Source organism: Salminus brasiliensis, chromosome 2 (assembly GCF_030463535.1).
Source record: "Salminus brasiliensis chromosome 2, fSalBra1.hap2, whole genome shotgun sequence".
In the NCBI taxonomy this organism is placed as follows: domain Eukaryota; kingdom Metazoa; phylum Chordata; class Actinopteri; order Characiformes; family Bryconidae; genus Salminus; species Salminus brasiliensis.
The window spans coordinates 4,650,964-4,663,765 of NC_132879.1; the positions used below are offsets into that span (position 1 = coordinate 4,650,964).

Sequence of the window (12,802 nt, forward strand, 5' to 3'; positions counted from 1 at the left end):
AATAGCAAAGACACATCGACACGCCCCTAAATCAAGCTGCGCGGCTGACGTCTCATGTACTAAGTCTCTTAATTAATCAGGGGTGTGTTTTGGGCGTAACGAGCAATTAACCAATAAGCATGTCACTCGTTGTTTCCTTTAATAGCCAAGTGCGGTCTGACTTTGGGGGGTTGCTGTTTCAGTGGTGTAAAGCGGGGGTGTAGCGCGTTGGGCTGCACGTGCCTGTGTTGACAATTCACTGCCGAGAAAGCAGCAAGCATCTGACTAGGTTGTTTTCAGTGAATGGGGCTTCTCCTGAACACCAGAAATTGACTTGAACACACCTTCATTTCGCGAGACCATAAATTCACAAGCGGCGTTGCTATTTTAACGACACTGGCAGAAGGCGTGAAAATCGACTGTTGGCAGGATGTAAAATACCGATTGATATTCTAAGGCTTTCTAAGTGTGTTTCGAGTCTGCAGGTTTAGTCTTTGCTAATGCAGCAACATTACTGCATTAGTCTGTGGCAATCTGCTATAAGTGGACAGACAGAGACATGGTTGAAAAATGGCCGAGTTTCCAGAGTATTTAAAGACTATATCCCTCTCAGTTTCTGCTGGTCTCCCAGTTAAGAGAGTTGTCTCCTTCCTACAACATGACTGCCACCAATAGGGGTGTTAACAATTGGAAGATTTGTCTCCAACCACTGCTACATAATAGAGGGGAAAATCCTCACTATCTCATCATCAACTGAGGTGGAGTTACAGACGCAGCAGAACTGAATTTTTGTTTTCAAACCTCTAGGGGGCGCAGTAGCCAGGGTTGGCACTGCAAAAGCATGGAGTGTGGCTTAACATGGCATTTGTGGGACCAATCACTCGCTAAATTGCCTTGCTAGAAATCTGTACTTCCCCCTGTGATTGTATATGTCTCTCTCTCTCTCTCTCTCTTTCTCTCTCGCTCTCTCTCTCTTCTTTTCACTCTTGCTGACACTACAAACCGTAGACAGGTAATATTCAGTAAAAGGTGTGTATAGGTGTACGAGCTGTAGAGCACAGGCTGTCCATACGCAGGCTGCATACAAAGAACATACGTGGTAAATTTCTTAATGAATTGAATCTGAACCTGCTTGCTACCCTACCTGCTCAAAATGAACAAGCACACACACACACACACACACACACACACACACACACACACACACACACACACACTACACCAAGGGAAACACTACACCAAATGACCTGAACCCTGTTTTGTATGAGGGTCAATGACGTGACACCTGCATTTTCTGTCAGACTGCATCAATAACAGTCAGAAAAAGATTTCAATGTATAAAAAATATAAGTGGTATCTCTCCCATGTGCACTCACTTTAACATTTAACACAAAACATTAGTTGTAATTGTATTTTTTCTGTTATTTAAGGTGTCAAAATATCATGCGACCATCCAGTCATAACTGCAGTTTTAAAAACTAAATGACTCTATTTTACCCTTTATTATTTAGTCCTCTGTAAAAAAAAAACGAAATAAAAACCAACTTTTGTGGTTTCAAAAAAAAAAAAAAAAACTTTTTAATGGAGTGAAGATGCCGTATCTGGATATCACGTGGTATGACCAAATAATTATGAATACTATGTTATTTCTATAAATATACATTTTGATCTACTGTTTTTATAGTTATTTTTAATGGTAAGATAGCTTATTTTGTTTAGAGAGGAAAGCGAATGATGTGCTTATTAATGCTGACTGAACATGAAAATATCATGTGGTGTGACCATTACAAAGTGTTTACTATAATAGATATATGTCCTAAATCAGACGTGTTTGGGATTTTATATTTAGTTTTTGATTTTGTAATAGGTTAAAATGCAATATGTTTGATTTGTTTTCAGACATTTTGGAAACAGTGATTGATGTTCATACTTTATACAGTATCATGAGAAAAATGCAAAAAAGAAATTCTTCAATTTTGCTTTGGTTATTATGCATTTTTAAGCCATTTATTGATTATTTTTTGTAGTTATTTATTTATCTGTTGATGCCACTGTGAAGGTATAAAATGCTCACCATAAACAAAGCCATGAGCATATGAGCTCCACATAGAAATATTTGTATTGAGATTTAAATTAGTATTTCAATTTGTATAAGATAGAAAGATTTTTAATAATAGGAGGTCTTCATGTCATTTGGAGTGACCACTCATTATGTGGTACAACCAATAATAGCAACTTCTAAAATAAAAGCATAATTTCTTTAGCTGAAACAGTGTCACTAAGACAGTATGCTTAAGGTAGTGGATTTTTTATTAGTTTTATGTGATTTAGAGGAACAATAACTGTTAAGTACATTTCAGAAGATGACTGTGATATATTAGATAAGATATATATGAGATTATTATTTACTAAAGTTCTAAATAATGCAGAAAAACATCATATCGTTAAACGTATATCACTGAGAATTGGTAAAAATGTTATTAAACAATTTTATGATAAATCAGGGTCACACCACATGACGTTTTGTAAGGCCACAGCCAAATTCTATATGCTAAAATCACTTAATCTAAAATGTAAATAGGAATTTATGTTTACACAACATTCTTAATGTTTGAACCACTGCAATAAATACTCTTATTTTTGCTATTTTAAAATTGGCCTGTCGAAAAAACCTTATACGTCATTGACCCACGAATTCTATGCATTTTAAAAAGATGACTGGCTTCACAATGTGAAAGACTGCAAGGACTGCATAAAATGTATTTAAATATCCATTTAAATGTGTACATTGTTTTCACACACAAAATATATATTGCAGGAATATCATCGCTGTCACACAGACACCTTGCATCTCCATTTTTGGTAATTTTGACTTTTTGACTTGATGTAAATCTGGTTGTTCTTTACATTTTGTCAAAAATGAATAAATCTAATTGAAATGAACAAAAATGTCATAATAATTTGAAATAAAAAATATTTTACATTGACTTCCATTGAAGGTTAAGAAGGTTTTTTTTCCTTCTCTTGTAAAGTTGCAGTTTTGGAGATACGGGGTGTTTGCGTGACACAACTATATGTTTCAAACATGCAGAAATGCTGCACAGATTTAAATCAGCTAAACACAGCGCAGCTCTTTTAGTCTGGCTTTGTCGCTGGCTTTTGCTTCCTCGTCCAGGCCTTTCTGATGGTGTCTGATAAAGCTGCCTGACTCCCTCGTAATGTTACACTTCTTGGAAAGCTGCTCTGAGATTAGACCGAAGTCTCAAACATGTGTATTCTTTTACAGTTTCAAACACACTGGTTCACAAAACTGCCCCAAATCTCATTACCTCCATTCCCAGTACAACAGAGAAGTATTGTTGTACCACCACTGAAAAACCAAAGAGCACGTCTGCGACATCCGGTATGAATGGTTTTATGATGTGTGTATCTGCCCTGAAAAAAGTGATGCGCTCAATTTACTTTTCCACCCCAATAAACTGTTGGGTGAGGCAAAAACCTTGCACCTCCAAAATGTCAACTTTACAAGAGAAGGAAAACACCTTCCTAACGTTTGAATGGAAGAAAGAATATGTAAATAAATACACTATATGGACAAAAGTATTGGGACACCTGTTTATTCATTGATTGTTCTGAAATCAAGGTATTGAAAAAGCCTTCATCCTGCTTTTGATGGAGTAACAGTCTCTACTGTCCAGAAAAGAAGGTGTTCTACTAGATTTTGGAGCTGGAGCATCGCTGTGAGGATTTGATTGCATTCAGCGACAAGAGCGTTAGAGAGGTCATTTACATTTACATTTACATTTACGGCATTTAGCAGACGCTCTTATCCAGATCGACTTACAAAGTGAAGTCGCTGGGTCAGGATGTTGGGTGATGATCACCACCCCACCTCATCATCCCCAACTCCCCAACTTATCCCAGAAGTATTGGATAGAGCTCCACCATCCATCATTCCAGAGAACACAGCTCTTCCACTGCTCCACAGCTCAATGCCAGCGGCCTTTATACCCCTCTAGCCCACGCCTGGCATTAGGCAGCAGCATGGTGCCAATAGGTTCATGTTTATCTGCTCCAGAGAGTCCTATTCTATTAACAGTAACTTCTCTACAGGGACTAGCTGTGTGCGTGTGTGCATTTGCACATCTGTGTCAGCAATGGGTTCAGCATAAATAATCAAACATTTGAACACATAAAGTTCCTATCTTACATGAACTTCCTTCCATTCAAAGTTAAGAACATTTCGGCCTTCTCCTGTAAAATCCCCATTTTGGACATACAGGGTTTTTTTTTGACATGAGGATATGAGGAACAACAGGACAATGGAGATGCAAGGTTTTTACGTGAAAATGAAATGAAAAAAGAAAAAAAAGTCATATGAAGTGCGCTGTGTGTCCCGCGTGGTGTGTGTTTGTCTGTTCCTGTTTGTTTCATGTTTGATGCGTTCCTTTTGACCTATGACAGGACAGACAGCCTTTACAACAACACACACCACTGCCCCAACAACAGGAACTTCCCATCACACACCTCTGAGGACCACAACAAAGGAGGAGGAGTCTATGACCACAGCCAATAGTATTACACTTTCCTCATCCGCTACTTTGACAGTCAGAGAAAATCTGACCACAGTGTCCTCACAGTCCACCAGTTCAAGCAACACCACCACCACCACCGACACCGACACCGACACTGACACCGACTTCAACACCAGGACAGGTGAATGTAGGCCCCCGCCTGGTCTCCAGACAGCATGAACTGAACCAAACTAATCACTAGCTATCTCAAATACTGCTTATCCACGCTGACAAATATAGTCATTTAACTGGGTTCAAGTGTGTAGATCATTTCCACATGAGTAAAACACACAGCAGCACATTAAAGACAGAGTGACTTCATTGAACTTCAAAGGGCGGTTTGAGTGATATAGTAGATTGAAAACTTTAAACCATCTAAAAATGCCTTTGATGTCTAGCTTATAATATTTCAGTCTACATGGCATAAGTTATTATGGTTGGGCATTGAAAGGCAGAAAAAACATAGCAACACCCTAGCAACCACCTAGCAACACCATGGCAACTATCTAGCAACCTCATTGTAACTAACCATCCAACAAACCAATACTAACCACTTAGCAAAAACAGGTGTGCGTGAGAGAGGCAATCGCTCCATGCAACCGCTAGATCACAGACAGTCTATCAAAATAGACTAATAAAGACACTAATAAAAACGAGCAGACAGGCCGTGTCTAAATACGTCACTAATACAAACAAGGCACTAACACAAATGGTTGGTCTGGTGCAACAGATAACACCACTACCTGTCACTGAGCTACTGCACCATGTGGGAGACTGGGGTTTGATTCCCAGTGCACTACACCAAAGGCAAGACTCTGAACACTACATTGGCACGCCTCTGTAATATGAGTAACCTTGTAAGTCAGATAGATGCTGTAAATGTGAAATTACTGTCTCACATTTGTCTCCCTTTTTTTGAACCGTGAATTTTGGTTTTCTGGATTTACTTGTTCAGGCCATAAAAAACATGGCATATTTGACACAACCTCTTTTCACTAATTATATTTATTTTGACGAGATATTTTTAAATACGTAGGTTGGAAAGCTCATCTGCTTAGAAATATAGGTATCATAGAATTGTATGCAACCAGTCTGTTACAGTTAACCCCACCTATGGGGTAAGTTGTATTGATTGTGTGACATTTGCTCACATTCGCTTTCAGCTCAACTGCTTCATTTAAAATATTAGACTACACAGTCATTTATAGCGGAGGTGTCTATGCTGTTTGTGTAAAAATAATATGATTCATATTTAAATACACTAAAATAAAAAGGTGCTACGGAGCATTTTTTGAGTGATAGCCACAGAAGAACCATTTTTGTAACGGAGATGACCTGTATAACCTTTACATTAAGTTCCTTAAACCTTTAAAATGTTTTAACATGTTTTTGTTTTTTGTACATGGCGTCGGTCAAAGAACCCTTTGTTGCACCTTTATTTATGTTAAGTATAATTAAAGAATAATAAATAAATACATACATACATAAATATGCACCCTGCCCTACTGGACATGCAGTACTTACCCACTGGCAGCTGAAGCAGGGTCATTCTAGTAGGTCGATTAAAGGCCACACTGGGATGTGTTTCATTAATGTGGAAATGATTGAAATCACATTTGAATCCTGTGAATTATTTTTCAGTACAATTAAACCAATCAACCACTGCGTGACCCGCCGAACATCGCCTCCAGCTCACGTTCCATCTCTTACTTTTTCATTGAGAAACACGGGTGTGGGACTTCCGTGAGAGGCTTTTCCTTCTGTCCTATAGATCTGGGGCGTAGGGGTGGAGATGCAGAGTCTGTCTAGACTTTTCTGTAAGCTATGGTCAGTACAGGCAGCGAGGGTCGGCATACACTACATGGCCAAATATTTGTGGACACCCCTTCTACTGAATAGCTTCAGCAATTTTAACTGACACAGATACACAGGTACAAATGCACACACATACACAGCTTGTCTAGTCCCTGTAGAGAAGTACTGCCAATAGAATAGGACTCTCTGGACCAGGAAGCAGGAGCCTCTTGGCACCATTGAGCTGTGGAGCAGTGGGAGAACTGTGTTCTCTGGAATGATTGAGGGTGCTCCGTCCAATACTTTTGGGATGAGGTGGGGTGATGGTCATACAGGATCCTGACCTCACTAATGCCTTTTGCCAATGAATGCAATCAAATGCTCACAGCAATGCTCCTCCAAGACCTAGTAGAAAGCCTTCTTCCCTGGACAGTAGGGACAGTTGCTCCAACAAAAGCAGGATAAACTATTTTTAATACCCTTGATTTCAGAAGAAAGAATGAATGAGCAGGTGTCCCAATACTTTTGTCTACTTTTAGAATGGTAGTTGTCTCTTCACGTCTGCTTCATGTCTGAGGGTTTCCGAGAAGACTGTCTTACTAGAAACAGGAAGGCATTTATTTCATGCATTATTCATTCCAAGTATGTTGACCTACTCGTCCGTTGTTTAAAGGAAGATCAGTATGAACCCGTCTTGTGTTTCAACATCCAGACTTTCACTTTCAGCTTTCACTGCAGTCTGGATGAGCAAGGGCAGCGTTTGCATATGGCAGAGCGGCAACTGCCTTACATGTTTTGTTTGGCTGCAGGTGGTCAGGTGCTATTGACAGTAAAACAGTAACTATCTGCTACAATCTTACAAAAACAGCACATTTAAATACTGTATATTCTACTGTGGTTTAGCCACACCCACTCACACTGAAGTTATAAAGGGTGTTTCTCATGGGCTGATTTTAACAAGATGCACTAGGGACAGTTTATATGTTCAAATTTCACATTTAGGTTAAGGTTGTTGATTGGTCTGGCAAAACCAATGTGAATAACACTGATCCAATGAGGATCATTTTTAACAAACTCATCTATTCTTTTTTTAATAAAATCATATTTAATCGGTAACACATCAAGTAGCAGAATTAGTCTCTATAAGAGTATCAGTAACACAACAACAGCAGTAGCAGCAGTGAAGCATCTGAATACACTGAGGTAAAGAGCCTGAAGATGTTCTGCTGATCCTTTGCTGACATTCAGTAGATTTACTGTTCATCTGTTACATCAAGTAAACTTCCATTCCAAGCTAAACTCAACCCAGCCTCACCAAAAGCCTAACCCTGGCCCTAATCCTCCCCTTAATCTCAATCCAAAACCTAATCCTAACCCTCATCTCTGCCCTAATCCTAACCTTAATCTCAACCCAAAACCTAATCCTAACCCTCATCCTGGGCCTAACCTTAATTTTAACCTTAACCCAAATTCTTAACACTAATCTTGGCCCTAATCCTAACCTGAACATCAACCCAAAACTTAATCCTAATCCTAATCTTGGCCCTAATCTTAAACCCAACCCAAAACCTAATCCTAATCATCATCCTGGCCGTAATCCTAACCTTGACCTCAAGGACCTCAAGGCAGTGGTGGCTCAGCGGTTAGAGCGCCGGGATATCGATAACAGGGTTGTGGGTTCGATTCCCGGGCTCGGCAAGCTGCCACTGTTGGGCCCTTGAGCAAGGCCCTTTACCCTCTCTGCTCCCCGGGCGCTGGAGTTGGCTGCCCACCGCTCTGGGTGTGTGTGTGTACTCACTGCCCCTAACACGTGTGTGTGTGTGAGTGTGTTCACTACCAGATGGGTTAAATGCGGAGGACACATTTCGCTGTACAGTCCACACTGTACAGTGACGAATACGTGCACCTTTATCCTTTATCCTTTTATCCTTAATTTAAAATCTAATCTTAATCCTAACCCCAACCTTAACCCAAAACTTAATCCTAACGCTCATCCTGGCCCTAATTCTAACCCTAACTTTAATCCAAACTCTAATTCTAACCCTCATCCTGACCCTAATCCTTACCCTAATCTCATCCCAAAACCCAGTCCTACCCCTCATCCTGGCCCTAGTCCTAACCATAACCTCATCCCAAAATCTAATCCTACCCCTCACTCTGGCCCCTTAATCTCAGCCTAATCCAGTTAATCCACCACTGCTCCATCACTGAGATGGTGTTGAGATGATACTGAGAGTCTGATGAGAGTTTATCCCTTCTAAAAAGGAGCATCCAAATAAAGGGTCCCCCGATGAGTAGCTCGCTAGCTATTTTTAGAGCAAGTCAAAATTCAGCATGCTGTATCACCATTGCACAGCTGTACAGTGGAACCTCCACATTTAACCCATCCGTGACAGTGAACACACACACACACACACACACACACTAGGGCACCTCGGCCACAGACACTGCTCCTGGGGATCAAGTGTCCTGAGTCGCAAGCCTGAAGGACACAGCTGCCCCCAAAATCTTAAATCAAGCAAAACTAATGGCTACCGTAATTTATCCGTTATTTTTGTTTGCATTCAGAATGATCGGGTTGGTTCATGTTTCTCAAGGGGGTGCAGAAGGTTGGAACCCCCTGGCCTAAAGAATAAAGAGAGGCTGCTTTTACGGTTGCAATCAAAATAATTCAGCCCCCATTGCAAAGTATGACAATTAGCAAAATGTACAAATCATAAGTGCACACATTTGCAAATTAGGTGGCAAATCAATGGCCTCGTTAGTTGCATCAGGTGTGCTTAAGATAAAGGGCTCTAAGTGACTCAGCTGTGTAATGCCATCAGTGGCCGGAGACTGAGAGTGCACAATTAACCCTCCTTTCCCCCTCATCACTCTTAAGCGGTGGAGCTGTGGACCTGCCGCTTTCCTCTGAGCGTGTCTGCTGCTTGGCGATGTCTAGCGGATCGAAAAGAGGTGGTAGCTGGATTCACATGTATCAAAGGAGACATGATAAGTTCTTACCCTTCTAGTGTTGGGAGCATTGCTAGTGTTAGGGGGAGTTATAGTGGAGTTACGGAGTTGAGTGGGTTAACTTTCAGTACCAAATTTGGCCTAAATAAATAAATAAATGAAACACATTCAATTCCTGAAGGCCACCAAGGCTTGGTTTCAGAAGAAGTCCTAGAAGATTCTTGAGTGGCCGTCACAGTCGCCTGACTTGAACCCCATAGAAAATCTTTAGTGGGATTTAAGGAAGGCGGTTAAAGGCAGTTGAAGCACCCAAACCCAAGAATATTTCAAGTTAACTGGAGGACACTGCCCATGAGGAATGGGCTAAGGGTCTTCAGGAACGCTGCCAGTAGCTGGTGTCTGGCTGTGCGTCCTTTTTTAGCTGGTCAGAACAGCAGAAGGGTTTGAGAAAGTACTTAAGGCGCTTGTGAAGAAGGGGTTGAGTAATTCGGAGACTGCAATCGTCATGAATTTGCTGAATATGGAGAAAGCACTTGTTTTATTAGCTGTTTTGGGAGTGAAATGGCTCTTGTTTGATTGGTTGATTGCAAACGGCTAAAGGTTTGTACATTTTGCTAATGAACCTCATTTGCAGTGGGAGGGTTGAGTAGTAGGAGCATGACTGTAGAATGTAGAAAGTTACTGCAAAGCTAAAAACTAAGCTTCCAGATGTTTAAGCTAGCTAGCAAATGAAAGACTCCATTGTGGCTGAGCAGAACCACTGAAGACCATGAAGAATCCAGGAAAGTTAAGGGTTAGGATTAGCTGTCCACTGCAGAAGACTGACCATAAAGTTGCATGTTGCATGGGCTGGAGGGAAAGTCTTTTCATTCGCTCACTTTCTCTTTCCTTTCTTCTCTAATTCACTCACAGACTGATCATCATCTGCATAAGAAATGGGAATTTACATACATACACACACACACACACACACACACACACACTTCTGTCTCATGCAGTATCCTCTCTGCACTGACACAAATGTTGCTTTAAATTTGCCTGACTGACACTTGTCATGTTGTATCGGTGGGCTTCTGGGTGGCGCAACAGTCAAAGCGATCCCGAGTGGTGCCACAGCCACCCGTGGCTGGAAGTGGCCCTCCCTCTCCCCACCGCTCAGCATGTGGGTGTCTGTTAGCTAGTCCTTCAAGAACAGTGAGCTGTCCAGCAGCAGTTTTTAAAGATGGAGGTGAAGCACATGCTAGCTGTCACCCTCCCAGCACTGGCAGCATTGTGTAATAGGGGAGTCTTAACTACTGGCTGGCAATTGGAAATGACCAAATTGGGGAGAAAACAGGGAACAACAGATGTTACATCACCACATTGCACAAAAAGCACCATTTGTTCAGTGTGTGTGTGTGTGTGTGTCAGGATGTTGAAAACATGCCAACAACAGCTGCATAATTCAGCCTCAAAACAAACACTCAGTCTTACTAGTATAAGAATGTCCTATGCAAGCAAGTGGCTCTACGTCTGCAGTTACAGTGCAGTGCATTAGCTTCTGTCCACTCTGATGACCAATGCCTCCCACCCTACACTCTTAAAGACACTTTTGGTTCCATAAAGAAGCATGTCTGTAATAGAAGTGTGTGAGAGTGAAGAACCTTTTACTTGATGTAAAGTGGTTGTTCTATGGCATTGCTCAAAGAGCCCCTAGGAGCACCTTTATTTTACAGAGTTTGCTTTAAAAATGAATCTTTTGCTTTTTGGGAAAATTAGAACATCATCAAAAAAAAAAAACATTTCTGTTTGTAAGTTCATTCAAAAAGTGATTTAAGGTGATGTATTTGGTGTAAAAGTATATAAACGTGACAACGTTTTTTATGTTGATAGCTTTTTTAATAGTAATTCTTTTAAACTTAAAAAAAAAAAAATAGAATAAAATAAAATTAAGTATTTTAATAATCTGTGACGCTGGATTTCTGAATTTCATTGGCTAAAAGCCATTCTAATCAAAAGTAAAACTAAAAAAAGTTTGAAATATGTCACCAATTAGCTGTTTCATGATATTTATATATTTTTAGATGCACTAGTTATTGCCACATAAAAATATTTATATTTATATTATATTATATTATTTCTTTTACAGCAACACTGTTTTGTCTGTTTGTCTATATTGGCAGTAACTGTGTTGGTATAATTGGACTATATGTGTGTGTGTATATATACAGCTCTGGAAAAAATGAAGAGACCACCCTACATGATCAGTTTCTCTGGTTTTACTATGTGACAGTGTGTTTAGGGTAATAAACATTTGTGTTGTATTTCATAAACCATGGACAAAATTTCAAATTTCAATTTTAAATTCCAAATAAAAAAGTTGCCTGAGCATTTATTTGCAGCAATGACAACTGCTTAAAACCAACTGCTCATATAATGCAAAGAAATGATTATAATAATTATAATGCAAAGAAGATATTATTGAAATTTAAACACAGTACAAATTTTTTAACTTTGAGAGCATTCAGAAATCACTATGGTGAAATAACCTCCACTGCTAGTCTCCACTAGTCTTTCACACTACTGTTGGGACTTTATGCCATAGTCAGCAAATATCAGGTAACTCAGCTTTGTTTGAGGAAATGCCTGGAATAAAACAGCTGCCAAACACATAGAGATGCTAATAAAAAAAAATTAATTAACTTTTCTCTGTATGTAGTTGTAGCACCTTTGGCTTGGCTTGGCTCGGCTCGACCCGCCATCCCTTAAGATCCCCGGAAGACGAGTGTTCAGACTTTTTTCTTACACTCGCTGTCTTCAAACCCAGACTGAAGATCCTCCTCTTCCGAGAGATCCTGGGTGAAGAGTAGAGTATTATGGTCTCCTTATTGACTTGAGTCTTTAAAATTCTAGTCTATTCAAACTAGCTGAGGTGATTCTTGAGTGAACAGTGAAGCTCTTTTGAAAGTCACTCTGGAGAAGTAATGTAATGTAAATGTTAATGTAAGTGTGAAGAACATTTCATTTGGTAAAGTGATGTTCTTGAAACCTTCAGAAGGTTCTCCACGCTCAAAGCTGGCTTTTACAGACATGTTTCTTTATGGAACCAACAGTGGAACCATTTATAGCACCAATATTTTTTAAGTGTAAGATAGTGTGAGAGAGAAGAACTCCACGTAATGTACGATTTCTAGAAATAGCCCTTCAATCACATCGAGCATTTACACGGGTAACATTAAAATATTAGATGAAGAAGATCAAATATAATAGATGAAAATGTAAGCCATGTTTAGGTCTTTGAAGGGCTGGAAAGATCAGATGTCATCCACTGAAGCTTGTGCTTGGACAGCTGTCAGCTTTATCTGATCTGATAATCTGAGGCTTGTGAAGTCCATGCAACTTGAGTGCACACTATCATTAGAGGAAATGAGGAGCATGACTCTACTTTTAGAAACGTTATCTTTCTTCATGAGAATCATTTTCATTAGTGGCCCCAGAGCTTTGGGCCTCACTTTAGACCCTTA

At 40.0% G+C, this 12,802-nt stretch overlaps 1 protein-coding gene across 3 annotated transcripts in view; it reads left to right on the top strand.

Moving 5' to 3' along the window:
* il15ra (interleukin 15 receptor subunit alpha) overlaps positions 1-12,802 on the top strand; it is a 42,220-nt gene that overhangs the window by 26,750 nt on the left and 2,668 nt on the right. The window contains exons 5-6 of one of the 3 annotated variants that reach the window (XM_072674161.1): positions 3,266-3,382; positions 4,444-4,695. In XM_072674161.1, coding sequence (XP_072530262.1) covers positions 3,266-3,382; positions 4,444-4,695 — 369 coding nt within the window. The remainder of the gene's footprint in view (positions 1-3,265; positions 3,383-4,443; positions 4,696-12,802) is intronic. The other 2 variants (XM_072674163.1, XM_072674162.1) reach the window with 2 other exon arrangements.